The 20,193-nt window shown below is 53.7% G+C and overlaps 1 protein-coding gene across 1 annotated transcript in view; it reads left to right on the top strand.

The window, feature by feature from the left end:
• Window positions 1–17,604, top strand: part of UBE2QL1 (ubiquitin conjugating enzyme E2 Q family like 1) — a 35,665-nt gene extending 18,061 nt beyond the window's left edge. The window contains exon 2 of the mRNA XM_045089191.1: window positions 16,316–17,604. Coding sequence (XP_044945126.1) covers window positions 16,316–16,447 — 132 coding nt within the window. The 3' untranslated portion in view covers window positions 16,448–17,604. The remainder of the gene's footprint in view (window positions 1–16,315) is intronic.
• The last annotated feature ends 2,589 nt before the right edge of the window (window positions 17,605–20,193 follow it).

Genomic DNA, 20,193 nt, shown 5'->3' with positions numbered 1-20,193 from the left:
TTAACCCCAGGGTCTGTGTCTGCCTCGGGGAAGCCTGGTCTGCTCAGTCCTGGGGGCAGGTGGCCCGGAGAGGGGCCTCCCCAGCACACGTGTCCGTCTGGGGCTGCAGGGAAAGAGGATGTTGGGCAAAGAAGAAGATGTGGAGCGTGGCAGGGTGTGCAGATAATTCAGAAGGACCGGAAGGTTGATGGTTATTTCCAACACCAGCGAGAGTCGGCGATCCAGGAATTCCATAGTAGTGGACGGCGGAAGGTCAGACGTAGAGAGAAAAAGCCAATTGGTTTTTCTGCTGAAACCTCCAAGTGGCTGCATTCTTTAATCAGAACTTGCTTTTATCATTTCAGAGGTCCCCATCAAACCCTGACATAGGATCCTTCCTGAAAACCCTCAGTCCCATTTTTACAGTAATTTTACTCATTCGAATTACAGTTGCATCAGAAAATGACTCTTAGTTGTTACTTTCATCGGTCGGCTGGTTTCGGTGACCACCATGTCCAACGCAGAGGTTTGGGGCGGGCACTTTGCACATTGCATGCTTTCCTATTTTATTCAAACTAAAATATGCCCAAATCTCTCCACTGGCCTGCCGCCGAGACCCCCGAACAGGCAGAGATCCCCCTCCTGGAGGACGCCCCGGCAGAGCTAACAGAACTGATACGCAGAGACGTGGGCCCCTCCCCCAGCTTCCTTGGACTGCTGTGGACCTACAGCCCACCCTGAACACCCCCCGGGCTTGTCTTCCCAGAGCTTTGGACTCTGGAGCGAGCAGACGGGCTCCATCCCAGCACTGAGGGAGGGCAACAGTGGTTGGAGCCTTCCCTGCCCCTCCTCAGTCCCGAACACCTGATTTCCGTGTCCAGACTTGCATCTGGCATAAGACACATGGCATCACCCCCACACCCGGCCGAGGGGCCCCGATCCCACGGGTCCCACGAGCAGAGAGTTTTTCCACAAATGTCGCAAACATCGGAGAACCCAGCAAAATATCAAAGCACTGGGTCCCTATTATATATAATCCAAGGCTTTCATTAAACATAAAGGCCTATTAAAGTGTGTAGTTTTCTTATTCCAACAGTATACACTTAGATGATCACATGTGAATTTCAGGATGACACCCCTGACTTTCACAATATCCTAATTAAAATGGTCTGTAGGGTTTGTTTCTCCCCCACATGCATTTAACCAAATAAAGCAATTAAGTGAAAAAGAAACTGATTTTCTCTGTTTCTGTTGACTTTGATCTGCCTTCTCGGTGATCGTGGTTTCTTAGGGCAGTGGACGGCCCCAGCGCAGTCCAGTTTCCCAGCTTTACTCCCCCGGGTCAGCTGCCCTCCTGCAGTGGACGTGAAAACAAGAGACGTCGCAGGCAGAGAGTCAGGCCAGGCCCTGCATTGGTCAGTGGCCGTCGGGGTTCATGAGCGCCGGTGACAAGCCACCAGCTCTCCCGGGCGGGGGCTGAGTTGCAGGCCGGTTGCTGTGTCCCAGCTTCGAGTCCAGTTACCGGAAGGTCCTTCTGAGAAGGGGGATGGGCCTGAGACAGGATGACACCTGGATGGGCCCCTCGGAACATGGGCCCTTCCCCGAGGGCTTTCTGGAAAGAGGCCTTCTCCATCTCCAGATGCTCCAGTCGACTCAGGGCCCGTGAGGAGCGACGTCTGGACATCAGAGCCTCCGTCGCCATCACCACCGTCTTTGCCGTCATCATCTTCACCGTGATTTGGGATTCTCGCCGTTCGTCGCTCCCAGTTTCATGAAGGGGTCAGAAGAAGCGCAGACTGAGTAAGAACGCACGACAGTCTCTCATGTCCGTTCTAGCTTCTGGAGCTCTTCGGAGTTTTTCTGATTACAGACATGCCTACTTTACAAAATGCGCGCAGTACCAGCAGTTACAAAGTAAGGGACGGAAAGCTCTGCGATTCGGCTGGCCAGAAATGAGCCTGAGGACGGTCGCCGACCCCTTTCCTCATCTGCTCTCTGGGGAGGACCCCGGCCGCCCTCCGGCTCCTGTTTTCGCAGAGCTGCTGCCGCCCGCCTCCTTGCCTGGCCTTCCTCGGAACACACGTGCAGACTTTCCAGGGAGCGGGGCCCAGGCGCGACTCGCTGGCATCAGGCCTGTGCGTGCTGACCTTCTCGAGGGATGGCCAGAATCTTCCAGAATGGCTTCCCTGGCCAGTCCACACGCTTCCTCAGAAAGCCTCGGTGTTACCTTCCATCCTGAGTCTTGCCCTTGACAGCGAGCAAGTGGTATCTTATCTCTGTTCTAAAGTTCTCTGATCACCGGTCAGCTCGGACGTTAAACCCTGCTCTTACCAGCTGTTCTCAGTCTTTTCTCTGAATGGCCTGTTCCTATTTTCTCCCCAATTTTCTTTGGGTTTTCTGGTTATCTGGCTTTTTCTTAGAATTCTCTGTTTGCCAGATATAGTTTCTTGTTTGGGTTTTACATGTTGTAAGTATTTTCTTCCAACATATGCATTTTCTCTCTGTTGTTCTGTCTCATCTTTTATTGGAAAAAAAAAAAAAAAAAAAAACCTCTACTTCTGAGCTTGCTCCTTTCCCCATCTTTCCATGGTAAAAGCTATCTGCGAAGACCATTACATCACAAGATTTGCCCTTCTATTTTCTTCCACTGGCTTTGTAAACTTGCCTTTGCATTTAAACTTAGCCCATTGTCTTCCCCACACGCTGTTAAGCAGAAGTCCAACTTCCTTCCCCTGCGTGAAGTGAGCATGGTTCCTCAGCCTTGTCTTCTGGCCCACCTGGCCCTTTTCCACTGCCTTTTATTTTATTTTCTTTTTTGCCATTTTTATCCTGTGACAAGTCCCCATGTAAATATGACTCCTTTAACTGCATGCTCCTGGACACATACTGTTCTGCCTTTAGGAACAGCCGCCCCGTCTAACATCAAGTAGACAAGACCCCTTCTTTGCTCTTCTTTGCTTTTTGTGAATCACGAAAGTCCCATGTAAGTTTTTTCAATGACGAGTTTTGCATGTAGTGGTGATTTACTTCCTGCCGCAGAGCACCCCCTGAAATCCAGCAGGACCAATGAACACGTACTTCCTGCACACGGTCTGATGTGGCTTGGGGCCCCTTTCCACCTTGTGGCTTCTCCACCTGGAGCTCGTGGCCCTGGAGCTCACAGGGACAGGGCACGAGAATGGGCCAGCACCTCTGCTCCTCACGGCCCCCACCCGGAAGGACGTGCATCACCTCCGCCTCAGCCCACTGGCCAGCACTGGCCACAAGCTGGGCTCCCACTGGCGGGAGCTGGGAAGCACATGGCGCTTTGTAAAGCATTAACCTGCCCAGCACGTGCAGTTCATCAGAATGCCAATGTCTCAGACTCAGCAAGTTGTGCCCTTTAAATACGTGCAGCTTTCTGTATGTCAGTCATACCTCAGTAAGTGGTTTAAAAAAAATAGCGAAGGCTTTAGGATTTTCGGTGTAGCAGTTGTACCGTAGACCAGTAATGAGATGGCCAAAACCCTCCATCCCGGTGCCACAGAAACCCTCTCAGTGTCGCGACAAGCAGCCAGACAAAACCAGAGCAAAACCATTGTTTTTGCCAGTTCAGATATGAAGGCGTAAGAAGTTTGATTTTTGTGTATTTGGATCTTAACACAAGCCATAAGTATGAGATAACAAAGCGGGAAGATTCGTTCGAGAAACTGGCCTTCGCCATTGAAGACATCACTGCAGGATCTGCCTGGGGCCAGCTGCTGTCTCGGCGAACAGGTGTTTGGGTGGTTTGCTCCCAACTCCCCTGGCATCTCGTTAGCCGGCCCCGTGACCAGCCCCCACAGACGTTTTGACGGCAAACATGACCGCATTGAGGGAGATGTTTTCAGTAAACAGGAGAGATTGACTTGGAAATTCCGGCTTGCTGAACATGTTCGCTTATCCATGACACTCACTGCAAAGTTGGGCTAGACGTTGAGTGCGGGCAGAAGTTTCTAGCCTGCTAGCGCCAGGGGACACGGGGTCCTAACGGCCACCGCCCACGGCCACCATCTGTGTGGGCACCTGTCCAGCGTGGAGCACCGGTTCTTAGGCTCTTTGGAACGACGAGGGCAGGCCGGGAGGGGGGTGGTGGGAACGCGGCAGTCTGCGTGCGGCTGAGAGGCCCGGAGAGGCTGGGATATCTGGGCTTTCACAGAGGTGTGGACCATTCTTAGAGCCACAGGGATGCTGGTGTTTCTGGGTGACTGTCTGATCGCAGTTTGCAGAATGCTCCATTTCCCAGAAGTTTGCATCGTGGGGTTCCAGCCTCTTCCAGACCCAGGCTGGGGGTGCGGAGGGACACTGTCATTTACCATTTCTGTGCCACCGAGAAGTCACTTGCCTGTTCTTCTCCACCCGATCGTTTGCACAACCGTGAGAAGCATACCTCGTGGGTGACGCGTAGATGAGCTAACGTGGGTAGAACACCACACAGGACACCCGCGGGGAAGTGTGTGCTGCCCTTGCTTTGGGATTCTAGCCTGGAGGTCAATGTTGATAATTTTTCAAGGTTCATCATCTGGCCCTCAGAAAGCGTGTGTGCGCACCCACGAGTCCAATATAAGTAAATAAAGTGACCTTTGTTTTTCCACAAGGGACTGGCACAATTGGATAGATTTAATGTTGAAATACAATCAGGAAATGCTCAGTTAAAAACTGCACCAATATCATGCAAACCTACTCATGATCTAGGCACATGCCAGGTGTGGGCCGCCGCAGGGGGCATCCCATATTTACATTCCTGTCACCTGCTGTTGCTGTCTCCAGCACAGCATAGCTGGGAGCATGGACACTGGGGCCCGACTTCTTGAGCTCAAGGTCCAGTTCCACTGCCTACCTACTCTGTGACCTTGGCACTTGAACTCAGCCTCAGTTTCCCCATCATGAGGGAAGTCGTAGCAGTTCGTCCCTAGTGAGGACTGAGTGAGTCCGTACACAGCAAGCTCTCAGGACAGTGACAGGCATGAGCTTTACCTATACTGCATTCTAAAGTGTGCGCTGTTTGAAGATCCCCAGTGATGTATATAAAAATCAGTGGTTGAATTCTTCACTTATTATAATTTCTACTTAATCAGAAAGAAAAGGTCCTGTGGCAACACCATCAGACCAGTAAGAGTAGAAATCAGAGCATCCCCAAAGTAATGACCTAAAAGTAATAATAGCCATCCCAGTTGCTTATAGAAAATCACTTTAATTTTTATTAGGTCAGCCAAAATCAGTCCCTCGGTTTTCTAAGCTGTTCAGCCAGAGCCCAGAAATTTGAATTTAGAACCAACTTCCGTTCTTGATTGCAGTCTTAAGACTGTTTTATAACGGAAAACTGCGTCTTCCAGAAAGATCCCTACTCTTGGCTTTCTCAACAGTTAGCTCTTTTGTGCCCTATCTTTGCCCCGCGTTTTCCTGCAAACGGAAGATGCGCGTGTTGGGACTCTCACCTGCGTAACGCCGGCAGGTGTGGGAAGATGGGGTCCTGGTGTGTTCCCTGAAGTGGTTTGACTCCCTTACTTTTATCCCCTACGCATAGCACACTGCCGGTGGATGCTAAGTGCTCAGAGCTCTTGATTTAACGAGAGGCCAGTGTTCAGTGGAGGGTGGGGGTAGGAAGGGCAGGTCAGGGATCGTGGAGGGGTGGGAGCCGGCGGGAGGTGGGAGCCTCCTCTACAACGCGAGGAGGAGTAGAGTCCAGCCTCGGGGCAAAATGCTGAATTCTGGTGGCTTCACGTCCACGGTGCAGAAATGCAGCTTTCCAGAACGTGCCTCCGTCCTGGGTGCTGGATTTTCCCTCTGGCCCCGCAGGAATGTGTGACTCATGACGCTGCTCCTCTGTGTTTAAATCAGTGCGTTCAGCCTGCTGGGCCTGGGGCAAAGTTCCTCACCCAGCAGTGACTGACCGGACTCGGAACGCTCGCGGTCCTCCGTCTGGGGACCACAGGGGAGCTGGTGGCCCTCCCCATCTCTTCCCCCAGCAGCATGTGCTCTGCTAATGGCCGGGAAGTGGGGGAGTGGGCCGCCTCCCCCCAGCACCCTGCCCCTCATCAGTGCCTCATTAGCGACCAGCGCAGGAAAGATCAGAACTGTGTTCTCAGGGCTCCACTTACTGACTCTGCCGTGTGTGCACGTCCGAAGTTCTCCAGCGCTTGGAGGCCTGCACCGCCCCGGGGAAAATCTGCGCACAGATTCCATCATTGGCTTTGCTGTGAGGCACCGATGGTCCCCTGCGACGGGGGAGGGACAGCATCCCCCACGGGCACAGAGCCCGCCCCGGGATCACACCAGGACTCCTGAGCGTGTACAGAGAGCGCACGTGCTCTGGGATGTCCTGGGGGCCCCTTTTCTGTCCCTTTCACGACTCGGAGTGACCTTCAGCCGTATCGGGTTAGTGAGGCCCGTCCACTCACTACGTCCTTGGCAGGAAAACGGACTTTGGATTCGTAAAGGCCAATCACAGCTGTCTTCTCAGGATGCTAGCTGCCACCCACGGGGACATGCCGTGCCCATGGCAGGAGTGGCCCCCTCCTGGCCTAGAGACGGGTAGAAACGGCCCTTCCCCCGGAATCCAGGGATGCTGGGGTCTTGGGGACCCAGAAAGGCCCTCTCCACCCTTCCTCACGAGGTGCTAAGAGAATTAGAGCCCAAATCATAGCATTTTCACATTTACATTTTTCGGGAAAATATTCTCAAGATTCCCAATGATTTCGAAGTCTCAAGAGCTTTTTTTATTTAATGTTGCAGAATTTCCTGTAGGGTTTGGAAGATCCCATGCCAGCCGTGTCACGCGGCCAGGCCTTTCTCTGTCCTCGCAAGTCACAGGGCTCGGGAAGGGCACGGAGCCACGAAGGGCTACCGCACGCCGCGAAGTCACACGTGCCACGAAGGGCTACTGCACGCCGCGAAGTCACACGTGCCCCCTGAGACTGGACTGCATCTCGAGGGGAAAACCACGTTACCCTGGTTGCCTGTGAAAACCTTGTGTTACTTCTTGATGTAATTTTTCCAGAACAACACGGTTTGGGATTATTTTGTCAGACTCAGGAAGCTCCCGCCGGCAGGCCAGAAAGCAGAACACAGCTGCCCCCGTGCTGACGGACGAGCCCCCAGTGGCGGCTCCCCAGCGGCGGCCCCCCAGCGGCGGCCCCCCAGCGGCGGCCCCCCAGTGTCTCATTTTCCAGCGACATTCGTGGTCTCCCTCCTCTCGTTGGAGCTCCCGGCAGCGGCGTGTGGCCGTCACTGTTGTCTAGACGAGAGAATGCTCTTCCACGCGACCCGGAATGACAGGCGTGGGTGGGGGGTGTCGCTGGTGATGGGGGCGCGGGGCTCGTAACATCAAGCAGAGCCTGGCTGGAGGCGGGTCGCCCCTCGCTGTCGTGGGGTGAGGTGGCAGGAGTGAGTGACCCGTGCCAGCCGACCTGGCTTCTGTGGGGCGGAAGGCACAGGGGAGCAGCGTGCGCCTCTCACCTCGCTGGCAGCCGTCAGCGCGGCTCATTCCCAGCTGCCCACGGGCCCTGCCCTCCCTGGAGGACAGGACGATGGAGGCAGCTTGGGGCATCAGACCAGGTGGGCGGCCTCAAGTCAGCGTGAGTGGGGTCCCGGCGCCCAGAAAGGAGGGTGCCGTGGGGACTGAGCCACCAGGAACGAACAGGTGGACTGAAACCCCAGCGGGCACCGGGGAAGAACTTGAGCCTCATCCTTTTCAAACTGTGCTCCGGAAGGAAGGGGAAATAGGGTGCGTGAGGAAGGTCCAGGGTGTGGGGTGATGGCTGGCCTGGGCCCCGACCTCGGAGGTCAGGCCGGCAGGGAAGTGCCATGTTTCCTGCCAGTGGTTCACTCAGGGTAGAACGACGCGGGGCAATTGTCCACAGGAGGACAGGGGTCATCGAGGCCGAGACAACTGACGCACACCTGCTCATCCCAGCGGAGCCAGGTCCCCGGGAGAGAGATTTACATGACCGGAGATGCACTGCATTCCCAGGCAGCCCAGGGAGTCCACCATGACAGCAGGGACAGACGCGTGCTCCTGGGACCTCGCTAGACGCCCACACGTAGGCAGCGGGACTCGGCTCGTAAGTCGAAGACACTGAAGGAGCGGCTGTTTGGGGCTGAACCGATCCTTTGGTCTCGAAAATGGAACACGGCATCCTTGGCTTGGCCCGTCAGTAAGCTCCCTTTGCTTTCTCTGTCTAGCAAAAATGGAAAGGACAGGCGGCCAGCCGTCGTGAGGGACCGGGACCATGTGCGAACACGTGTCTCACCGAGGAAGGCCCACCTGCTCAGAAGACGTAGGATCCAGGCTTGAGGAGGCGACCGAAGTCCACACTGTGGCGGGAAGAATGGGCAGGTCTAGGGCACTGATCTACTCGGGGTTTAAACAAACGGTGGCTACTGTGGGATGGCAGGCCCGGAGCTCCATGTTACAAAGCAGAGGGACATGGGGGTTCAGGGACCTCAGAGCACCTCGCGTCCAGTGGGAGAAGGGCAGGCTGGGCCAATTTTATGGAGCCGATGGCCAGTGTCTTTTTGTCCTCCTGTCGCGTCCACAACCGTTATCTTGTTTCCGAGAGCCTGGCCTTGGGCTCCAGCACTGCCCTGAAATCCTATGAGACTCTGAGCACGCTGCTTGACCCCTCTGTGTCTGTTTATTCAGCTGGAAGTCAGAGGCGATTACAGCGAAGCCGCCCTGGTGGGCTTCCAGGGCGGGTTTAACAGGTGTGTTCAAACCCCGTCCTGAGAATGATGTCTGCTGCACAACCATCACGGCTGCCTTTAATAAGGACATCTAGCTGTCACTTACTGCGTTCCAGTGCTGCTCATGAAACCCACAGGGGCCCAGATGCTTATGCAGAAGTATAAGTATTAGTGGAATCTCCAAAAAAAAAATTTTTTTGAAACGATTATCTGAAACAATTTAAATTTTTAGTGAAAAGGGTTTTTTCTCTGCTTCCTTCTTCCAGGGCAAAGACCATCTGTCTCAAAAAAAGATTCAGTAATTGCTAGAACTTTCTTTAAAGTGTAGAGGAAAGAAATGCTCATGTTTTGCATGCATCAGAAATACCCACGAACCCTGCCTTTGGTGCTGCCAGTGGCTTGAGGATGACTCACGATCATAGTAAATAAGGCGGCTCCAGTTTAACCCCTACTGAATGTTACCAGAGTTTGTATGAAACTGACGCTGGCTTTGACGTCCCAAGATGCTCACAAATTGAAGAGAAGATTGAGTACATTCATTACCTAGTCATTGGGAAATATTGGAGACTTTGGAAGAAAATCGGTTACATAAGATTTCTCAATGGAAAATTCTAGAGTGCTCTGGTGTAAACAGTCCTTCCTGAGTGAAGTGGCTTTGTATCCTGGGCGATATTCTGGAACGTTGCTCTGGTGAGAGTCAGTGCCATGGGAAAGCTGGTCAGTTGTCTGGCCTACTGGGACAGGGAGCTGGACTCCGGCCGAAAGCGCTCATTCATTCACTCACCCCTGCCTGCGCCCACCAGGCTCCTGGGTGAAGCCCTGTGTGTCGCCCTCACCTGCTCTCACCTGATGCCTCCAACAAGCCACATGAGGTCTGTTGGGGGTTGGTGCTTACTAGAGCTTTGGGAAATATAGGTTACTTTCTTGGGACTTTTTTATAGCCAGGCTGTGCTTGAGAACCAGACTTGTTTGGTATCGATGTGCAGAGATTGCTAAAGTATAAGGCCAAGGAGAGTTTTTAAAGTTTCAATCAAGGAAGCGTCACACACACAGCGTGGGCGGTTTTCCGGCACTCACTGGGCATCCGTGTGCCGACTGCCAGCTGTGGCATTCCCGTTGCCCCCTCGATTGCCCCCGCCCACTCTACCCTCGGCTCCTTGCTTCTCCTCTTGCCTGGCCCCCCAACCACTCCCCTCTCCCTCTCCTGGGCGTGTGTGACTAGTGTGTGGCACGAGCTCCCCCATCACTGTGCCCCACCTGGCGTCTCACCACTGCACACAGGCCCATTCCTGGTTCTCCTTCTCCAAAGGCTCACTGCCGAGGCAGGTGTCACTGTGTGCAGGACTCGGGGTGGAGACAGGTGTAGGGAAAGAAAGTCACTCAGGAGTCAGTGGCCATGTCCCCTCCTTCCTCTCTCCCCCTGGGGACCCTCCCACATCTGTCATTTGGACCTTGTGGTGAGAGAGCCCAACATCCAGCAGCCTCCTCCTGCCCTTGGTGCTGTAATGGTGAGCACTCTGGACTCTGCATTTCTAACACACATCCCAAACCCAGTTCTGAAAGGAACACAAGATCTGATTCTGGAAACCTGTTTCCTCCTGGATCAGAAACCCAGAGTGCCCCAAGCCTCCCTAGCCACAGAACAGATTCTTCTCTAAGTGGCCAACATCTCACACCTGACCAGCCATCCATATCCCAAGTGACGCATCCCTAAAGAAAACCCAACCCTGTGATCTGCCCCCCACGGGAGAGGACCAGACTGCAGGGTGGTGGCTGAGGAGCTATCACGACCGACTGCCTCTGGAGTGAGAAGCGTTGTGTCCCCCACACATATGCAGAAAGACCGAGCACCCCACCCACCACCTATGGATGTGTCGTCCTCACCCAAAGGATCTTAGCAGACGTTAAGTTCAGATGAGGTCATGCTGGGTTAGGCCAGGCCCTAATGCAATGGTCAGTGTCCCAGTAAGAGGAAGGAAGCTTGGAAACAGACCCACAGGGAGAAAGTCACATGAACATGAAGACAGAGATTGGGGTAATGCATCTGCAAGGCAGGGGTTCCTCATGAGGTGAGGCATGGCACAAATTCTCTTCTAAAAGCCCCAGAAATAGGAAACGTGATCCTGGACTTCTGGCCTCCAGAACTTTGAGAAAATAAATTTCTGTTGATTTAAGCCCCCTGGCCTGGCCTTCTGTTCCAGAAGCCCCAGGAACGAATGTATGTCCGGTCCCTGCCACCTCTCTCTCTGTCCTCCCAGGAACACCAGGACACACACTCCCCAACTTGTCCTTTGAGTCCACCCCCAAGCTCCTCCTCCAGGCAGTCTTCCCTGCTTGTCTAGCCCCCAGACCATGGAAAGTGCACCCATGTGCGCTCGCCCAGCACACTCCCTGCTCAGCCCAGAGCAGGAGCTACCAGAGGACACTTGGCCATTGTGGACACATCGTGGTGATCACGGCTGGCCTGGAGCTGCTCTGGCATCTGCTGGGCTGGGCCCAGGGACACTGCTGAGCAACCGACAGCACGTGGTTCAGCCCCCACAGCCAAGAACGGTCCAGCCCCAGATGTCAGTAGGATCACATCATTCTGCCCCTCCCCCTTCTGCCCTCCCAGTCCCTCGGCACTCCCCCTCCCTGCCTTGGCTAGTGCTGGACAGACTCCCTGGCAGGCAGAGGTGGGGGTCTCCCACTGTAAACTGACCATCCTGCACATGGGCTCACGAGGCCCAGGGCTTCCCTGACTCAGCCGGAGTGCGGGGCTTCCCTCAGGGTTGCTGTTGGCTTCCGTCAGCGGCCATTTCACCACAGGGACACTCATAGCCCTGCTTGCCGCTCAGATATCACCAGCACAGCCACACACACGCACACACAAGCACAGAGGAGTCACTGCACACCAATGATTAACTGTGTGCACACTTGTGCACATACAAACACATGGTACTCATGCAAAAGTCTGTCCTTGGTATGGACAAGGTATGTCCTTGGGCATGCACACACATGTGTGCACACACACTCAGATGCCCACGTGTGCACACACCCATGCAAGGCCTGGATGCATGCCAGCATGCAGATGTGCACACACACACTCAGGTACCCACATGTGCTCACACGCGTGCCCAGGTCCGTGGTAAGTGCTGCAGGATCCTATCAGCGTGTTCCACACTCAGCTTCTGTTTGATCCTGGGACAGGATCCAGCTCAAGTCCTTCCCTCACTGGCCAGCAGCTCCGTGTAACTATCTGGATTTGGAAACACTTCTTTGAAGCTGCCTCATCTGTTACAGAGACAACAGAATTATTGTCTCTAGAATTGTGTGATTGATCGGCTTTGCACATCAGGCCTTAACGAGAGGCAAAATCATGGCTGCCTTTCCAGGCAGGGCTCCTTTCACAGATCCCGAGAGGGCGCCTTCCCCACGCCCAGCACCTTCTTTGCTCCAAGTTTCTCCCACACACAGCCGTGGTACGGAGCGAAGCTGACCCAACACAGCACACATTAGAAACCCGTGTTAGAGGGGTTAGGGATTATGAGAGCTCTTAGACTAACAATTACATGTTCAAAGTCTTTGAAAACGAGTAGCCACTCTGTAATTCAGCCCTGGAAATGAGAGAAAGAACCCCAAAACTTCTCATGAGGAGTCTGGAAAGAACAGAAGCCTATAATTCACAGGCAAGTGAAATATAGAAATGCCACGAAAGTAGGTTTGCAAGGAAAAATAAAATAGTAAAAGAAAAAGAAAAATCTAAAAATATCTAAAAGTAGAAGTAAAAGAAAACCTAGAAGTAAAAGAAAAATCTGATCAAGGAAGAAACATAGAATGAGTGTATTTATCTCCTCCTGTTATAATAGACATGATTGAAAAAGCAGGAGAATGAACCCCATAAATGCCAGATATGGGACCTGCCTGAGGACACTCTGTGACAGGACAAACCAAGTCATACTGGCCATGCAAAGGACAGAAACTGTGTGTGTGTGTGTTTTCAAGAGGCCAGAATGAAGCCAGCTTTGTCAAAGGGTAAGATGGTCTGTGATAGTCCCAAAAACAAAAAGCTCCGTTTATTGTGTCCGCCCTGTGCCTGGCACTGTGCCAAGCATCTTACGTGTATTAACATGTTGAGTCCCTATAAAAATCCAGGGTCATATCACACTATTCTTAGGTTTATTTTACAGATGAGGACATTGAGATTCAGAGAGGTTAAGTTACTCACCCAAGGTCACACAGCCAGGAAGTGTCGGAGCAGGGATCTGAAGCCAGGTCCACTGAATTCTGCACTCTCATCCCAACACACACACACACACACACACACACGGCCTCCAAGCCCCAAATTCGCCAAGTGTCTCTTCCATTACTCTGAATATAGCCAACTGTTTCAGCTTCTGCTTGTCACCATGGCCTGGTAAGCACCTGCCACCCGTATGTGAAGGCTCAGCTCAAGTATCATGAAACACAGACGTCTTCCTCGATGCACAGACAACCAGGGCTGCCCCCCCAACCCCCCAACCCCACGATGGAACCCATCCTTCCCTCTGAGCTTGGTGAGGGCCAGAATCGTTTCCACCATAGAAAGCCCTGCTGCCAGCCATTCTCAAAAGGGCTGATTTTACCTCTGCGGGCACATTTGGCCTGTCCGGAGACAATGCAGTTGTCGTAACTCCGGGAGGACCAGCGCCTCTAGTGGTGAAGGCCAGCAATGCGGCTTAACGTCCTACCGTTCACAGGACCATCCCCAGCAGGAAGGAACGGGCCCATGACGCCGACTGGACTGAGGCTGGGAAGCCCTGATGTCCGCCTTCTGTCTCAGCGACCCATGCCGTGATGGGCTCCAAGTCCCCACAGGCAGGGGCCACTGTCACTTTGTCTTTCAAACCTTGCACCCGACTGACCGACTGAATGAAACTCGGTGTGTGCGCTGGGCTCGTGGAAACCACAGAAGACCAGGGGACTGAATGGAGGCCCTGGGTTTGGAGTTGCTTCTAGTCGTGTAGAAAAGTGTAGAAATGTGTGGCTGTATGAATTTTTCATGTTGGATTATGGTGATTAGCCCCAAAAAGCTTTGGGGGGAAAAAAAAAGACAAGCCGAAGTACCAGCTAACGGTTTTGTTTAACAAACACAGCCCTAGAGAACTGTATTCTCGTCAGCCCTGTTCCGCATCAGTGTTATAGAGATGTTTTTCAGGTCTTTAGGGAAACGTCCTCGGGTTGTTCATGACCACACATTTACTGTTGGGGGCTCAGGAGAGGGAGGCTGTTTACTCATCTAAAGTCTTGGTGACCCCACAAAGCTCTCACGGTGGGTTGAGCAAATTGTCACATCCAGGTTGTTTCGCATTAAATGCAAGTAGAGGTATTTTAGGAGAAACAGGAGTTATTCCAGGAAACCCTCCAGAAGAGACTTTTTGGTTATTAGTTATATGGAAACAGACAAGGAAGAAATATGAATGTCATGACAATGAGAAAAACAGTTCTCAATTAACTGTAACAATTTACAGTTTTCAAAGTGCTTCTAACTTCAGTATCTTATGGTGTTCGTAATGATGCTAGGCAGCGAACATGGTCCCCGCTTTATAGAGGAAAATACAGAGGGTCAGAGCCCCTGGGCCAAAGGTTACCCCACAGTCCATGTTACAGGAGACTGCCTGTAGGGGCAGAACGGGAGCCAGCTCAACGTCGGAATGGCCTTGAACATCAGGGCCCCTGGGCAGATGGAGCATCCCCTTCTTGGTGCACTGGGCATCTCTGAGCACCACAGCAAAGGCAGCTTGGCCACCCTGGAGGGGCTGACCCATGTGAGTGCTGCTCCCCAAGCTCAGGGTTTCCCTGGGTGATAACTTAAGCGGCCAATCAGAAGAGGACAGAAGAGATCTGTTAACGAGAAACTGACATGCCAGAGACTACAGAGGAGGGAAAGGTCTTTGCGGGCAGCTGAGGGCCTCGAAGGCCCAGAGATCTCCAGCGGGCTCTGCCTCCTGGTCACTGAATGGACCGAGTGCTGGGGCTTTATGAAGTTCATAATATCTCCTGCAAAGAAAGGGACACAAAGAGTGCTCTTTTCATTCGGGGTTTTCTGTTGTGCTTTGGAATAGTTGGGACTTTCATAAAAAACAGGCAAAGTGTGTGTTCACGCCAAAAACGACGGAATATTCCAAGATTATCGTAAGCTTGCATTTGTCTGGCTGTTTTCAGTTCAGAATTATCAAGCCATACCACGAACCTCCGGTATTCTAGACCAGGATGGCAGAGATGGCTGGAATGTGCATTTTATACAGAAGAACGTGGCCTGACATTGCTTCCGCTTGGTGCAGAGATTGCTGCTGGCATCCTTGCAAAGATGCATGTGCTTGTATTTAACGAAACGACTCCAGACTTCAGTCTCACCCCATCAGGATGATAATTGTAAATGTATTAGTTATTCATGGCCCCTTTTCATCAAGTGTTACTATACCATTTAAGCAAAGTAGGAAGCTCTAAAATTAAAACTAGGAGTCAGATCCTGGAGAGGCATGGGGAAGTTTCTGGAAGGCAGTCAATGTCGTTCTCCTGCCTTCTTCTCTTCCGTCTTCCTTTGTCCCTTTAGAAGCGCATTTGACGTGAACCGAGCAGCAGGTTAGACGAGGTGGCATTAATGGGCCTTCGTGGGCAGATGGACGAGTTCAGCCAGAAAGATGTCCAGAGGGGGCAGGACACAGCTGTAACTCTGGACTTCGGGCTCCTTCCCTGGGCATGGGTCTCCGTTTCCAGTGTTGAAAAGACAGATGTTGAACCATATGCCCTGAATTTAAGAGCATAACACAGTCCTCCATTCCTAGTTTTAGTGCTGTTTTCCCCGTGAGTGGCAAGGCCGGTATGGCTGTTTTCCCACCAGCACTGTCCATGGGCTTCCAGAGACGGCTGTGAGCGGAAGGACCTTGCCTGCCTGTCCTCACACAGACCCAGGCGGCCGCCGCCCTGGAAGCCTGTCCAAGGGAGCACCAGCCCGGCTGCTGGTGCTGAGGCCTGGTTCCGGCTCAGGCCCACAGGTGTGCCGTAACCGAAACGGCACTGCAGACACACATGTCCCATCTTTCGGGCAAGAAACACCTGCTCCCGGTGAGGGGGACAGGCCTAGCCCCCCGTCCCGGGATTGTATAAGGAGCGGCGGACCGTCACCTTTACTCCCTCTGGGGACTCTCGGACAGCCTCGCTCCTCCCCGGAAACGGCTCCCCCACCCGCCTTCTCATGAAGCGGCCCCCACGTGACACGAATTACAAGAAATTCACCCGTTGTTCCTGGGCTTGAATTTTAAGAGATTGGAAGTGTGCGTGTGAACCTAGAAATGTGCACATCTAACTGAATTCCCGTCTCAGCGTCCTGTGAGGGGAGGGAAGGCCTTGGGAGCCCCGCTGTGCCCCAGGGACACCCCGCTGTCTCTGCGGGTGGCGGATGCTCCGTGGGGCAGCTGGCCCTCTGTCCTATGCCTCAGGGACCCGGGGTGGGGGTGTGGGGGGTGTCGTGTGGAGCAGGTGCTTCCCAGGCTAGGAATGAGGTGTCGGAGGAAGCCGGGCTGCGCCCCTCCCTCACGCCAGCCCGGCGGCCCTGCGCTGCTCGGTGCCATCAAGCGGGCTTCTAACCGGGCTTTCTCTCCCTCTCCTGCAGGGGCGGATCTGTAGAAAGGCCGGCAAATCAAAAAAGTCCTTCAGCCGCAAGGAAGCCGAAGCTACCTTCAAGAGTTTGGTGAAGACGCATGAGAAGTACGGCTGGGTGACCCCGCCCGTGTCCGACGGCTGACGCGCCGGACGTGCGGGAGACGCTCCAGCCACCTGTCCACTCACACGAGTTCCCAACATCTCCTCCTCAACACCGAGCATCCTCACCCTTTTCTACTCCAGCCGGAACTGAATCCCGAATGCCAAGGAGACGTTTAAGTTATTGATGAACAGATGTGTTTACAGGGAGAGCGAGGGAGCCAGCACCGTTCGGGATTAGGTTCGACTGTCAACGAGCAGCCATCTCGACGTCACTTTAGAACCGATGCTGAGATGGTGACATTCCCCAGCCCGCCTGCCCCCCCACCCCGCCCACCCCTCACACGGCCCTTGGCTTCTTCCCAGACAGCAGCTCCGAGGAGCAGGCAGGAGCCCCAGGGCCCGCTGCTCGACCCACTTACCGTACACAGCACGTTCCCACGTACCAGGAACGCCCCGCCTCGCTGTGCTCTGTGTCTCTGTTGCTCTCCCTGGCAGGTCGACCTAACCTGGAGACGTGTCTCCCTGTGGCCCCATGTGACGACATGTAGACCTCATTCGTGCTATGACCTTTGGCTCCTGAAAACACAAATTCCATATCGCCAGGTTCTCGTGATTTAAAACAGCGACTGCCGCGTTGGTGAACATGGGGTCCCCGTGCGACACGCTGGGCCCGGTATGGAAGGCAGGGCTGCTGCGGCCGCCGTGGGCTCCCTGGGGCTCCGCAGAGGGACAGCCCCCTTGGTACTCCGAAACGCTCCTACAACTCCACATTTGTGTTTCTGTCTCTTCCCGGTGGGTCAACCCACCACCACAAGCGAGAGACACTTCCCCGTTCCCTGAATCATCGGACTCATGTTACTCTCTGTGCTAGTGACAGGGAATGCCAGAACTGCCAAAGGACACCACGTGATGGTCCGAGGGCTTGCATGACCGGGTCTGTCCCTCACCCTCCCGTCACTTGTGTCCCCGGGGGCTGGGCTGTGTGATGCGTGAACACCCTCGCTGTCATAGCAACTCGCCGTTATTCCTTCACCCACATGTTCATTTTTCTCTTCTGTTAAGTTACTTAGAACTTTCTAAGAAACTCCATGAAGTGAGGAAGCACGGTTTATAACAATACGTGGGAAGAGGTAAAAATGTTCATCCCAGGTGGAAAACCTTATTGGACACATTTTAAATAAAATCATGCATATCTGACACCTGCCTCCGGAATCCAGTCACTGGGGGCTAGCCTTCCCTTTAAAGCATTTCATCAGTCTTTAAAACTCAATATTCCAAATACCACGACGACATTCTCCAGCGAGGTACAAAAAGTGAGCCTTAGGAACCCACAGTCTCCGCAAAAAACTCAGTGCGTTAACATGGTCCCCGGAAGCAACCAGGGAGGCCACCCGAAGCTAACAGGAAGCGTGGGGGGTTGATTTGGCCAAACTCGGGTCCTGCCGATGCCATTTCCCCACTGGGAGGGAGAAGAAATCTTTGCTGGTCACATACAATTCTTCAGGGAGCTTCGGTAACTTGGGGACCTGTCTGCTCGCCCAGGGCTGTCAGAGGTCCGTGAGACCTGGCCTCAGAGGACAGGGGTCAGCTCCCGGCACAACCGGTCATTCGCCAAATCTACTCTCTCCTGCTGCTTTCGTTGATATTTTTAACCCTTTCTCATACACCCCTGCCTCCCACGCCGCTCTGGCCAGACGAGACGGCCGTGCGTGCGGGACGCCTGCCTGGTCTCACCCCCCCCCCCCGCGTAGTAATAGTCACGAAACCCCATGCCCGAGAACTGAAACCATTCCTTCCTCTGATCTCCCAAGCGGAATTCTCCATCCTGGAACTCTGACCTTTAGGGCCTGGTCTTGGGCCCTCGGGCTACTCCTTGTCATGGGATTCTGGTCTGGATCCCAAACAGATAGGACAGAAGCTGCTTGCTGGGGAAAGCACCTGAGCTTACCTCTTCCCAATGTTTCCCTCTCCTGATGCAAAACGTAAAGCAACTTTCTGTTAAGAACCATTTGGATGCATCTGGGTACACAGACAGTACATGGTGCGTACACACACATGACGTGCAGAACACGTATGTGACCCCACGCAGCCCGGGCGCTTCCGGGCTGGCTGCTGGCCGACTGAAGACCGAAGCATGCCCGAGGCTGAACGTGCCCTTCCTCCAGCCCACATGAACTTGCGCACCCCTGTCCAGTTGTCCCCCTGCTGTCTGTCTGTCGGAGGAGCGGCTGTTTCTGGGTGTGCCCCCACCCCCCGCTGGGAGGGGCAGCCAGGACGCTTGCGACACCCTGCGGCTGGGCTCAGTCGCTGCCAACAGCGATGGGGAGACACGCGGCCCAACCTCTCTGCACACCCTGAATTTGATTTCTTGTGCATGTGACTTCCAGTCGGTTTGCCAGGCACTGGAAGTTGTCAAGGAAATGTTCTTTAGTGGAAGACATTCCCTTTTTCACTTAAATGAGTAAGACTCATTTTCAAAGCAGTGGAGAACAGTTGAAAATGCGATTAATGCTTTGACTCTGAGTTGGAGGAACTTTTTCAGCGGCTGAAGGCATCACTGTAAGCAAACAGGGCCACGCTGGCCAGACGGGGGAGCCTGGCCGTGGCCGTGTCCCACTGTCCCACCGTGTCCCACAGGAGGGACCTGCCTGCCTCGGCACCCAGGGTGGGCGGGAGGCCGGCTGCAGACCCAGCAAGCGGCTGCCAGGGGTCTCCTTTCCACACAGGCCAAGAACGCCGCTCCTCCTCTGACAGACAGCAGGGGGACAACTGGACAGGGGTGCGCACGTTCACGTGGGCCGAGCTTAGAGAGCTGGAGGAAGGGCACGTTCAGCCTCGGGCATGCTTCTCCTGCCCGCCCAGAGGCTTTCCTGGGCCCCTGCCGCGGTCCTGGGGTCTGCGGTCCTCCCCGACCTGTTCAAGTTCCACGTGAGCTGCAAGAAGATGGGCCCGGTCCCGCACACACAGACACACACGCACACATCTGCAACACACACGTAACACACACGCACACGCAGACACACACGTATGCCCTAGAAGACTCCCAGACTCTAAAATCCATTACTCAGGGGGAAAAAACAGAGTTTAGGTCCCCATGTTTTAGCTCTCAAGCTCACTCTATCAAAATTCAACCTTATTTTTTGAGAGGGAAATCTGCGACTATGACAAAGACCTGTTAGAAGGACAGGCGCCGCTGTGTCCATGGGACTTGGCAGGAATGCCACCTGTTTGAGCCTCAGTTTCTTGGGCTGTTAACTCCCATGAGACTCATCTGAGAACTGACCTAAACCCTGAGGGAAAGTGCTTGGGAAATGCAGAATTTGTCACGTGACCTTTGGGTATGGCTTTTCCAGTGTGGGGAGCTCTGTGTTAAACAACCAGCTTTCATCAGAACACATAGAAAAAAAGGTTCCAGTTGAATAATTACAATGTTTCAAGTAGAAATAACCTGTGATGATACTGTGTTCTGTCCCCAGTCCCCTACTGTAAGTCAGTCAACCAGACTTACTGGCCATCTCTCCACTAACTCTGACATAGGGAAGGACAAGTTCTAGACATGCCTCCTTCCCTAGAGGAACTTAAAAGGCAAGAATAACACACAAGAGGGACGCCTGGGTGGCTCAGTTGGTGAAGCGTCTGTCTTCAGCTCAGATCATGATCCCAGGGTCCTGGGATCGAGTTCTGCATCGGGCTCCCTGCTCAGCAGAGAGTCTGCTTCTCCCTTCCCTCTGCTGCTGCTCCTCCAGCTCGTGCTCTCTCTCACCCTCTAATAAATAAATAAAATCT

Source organism: Mustela putorius, unplaced genomic scaffold, assembly GCF_011764305.1.
Source record: "Mustela putorius furo isolate JIRA1106 unplaced genomic scaffold, ASM1176430v1.1 tig00000107_pilon_pilon_pilon, whole genome shotgun sequence".
NCBI lineage: Eukaryota > Metazoa > Chordata > Mammalia > Carnivora > Mustelidae > Mustela > Mustela putorius.
The sequence above is the reverse complement of the archived record's forward strand: the minus strand, read 5'-3'. Positions and strand labels throughout refer to the sequence as shown.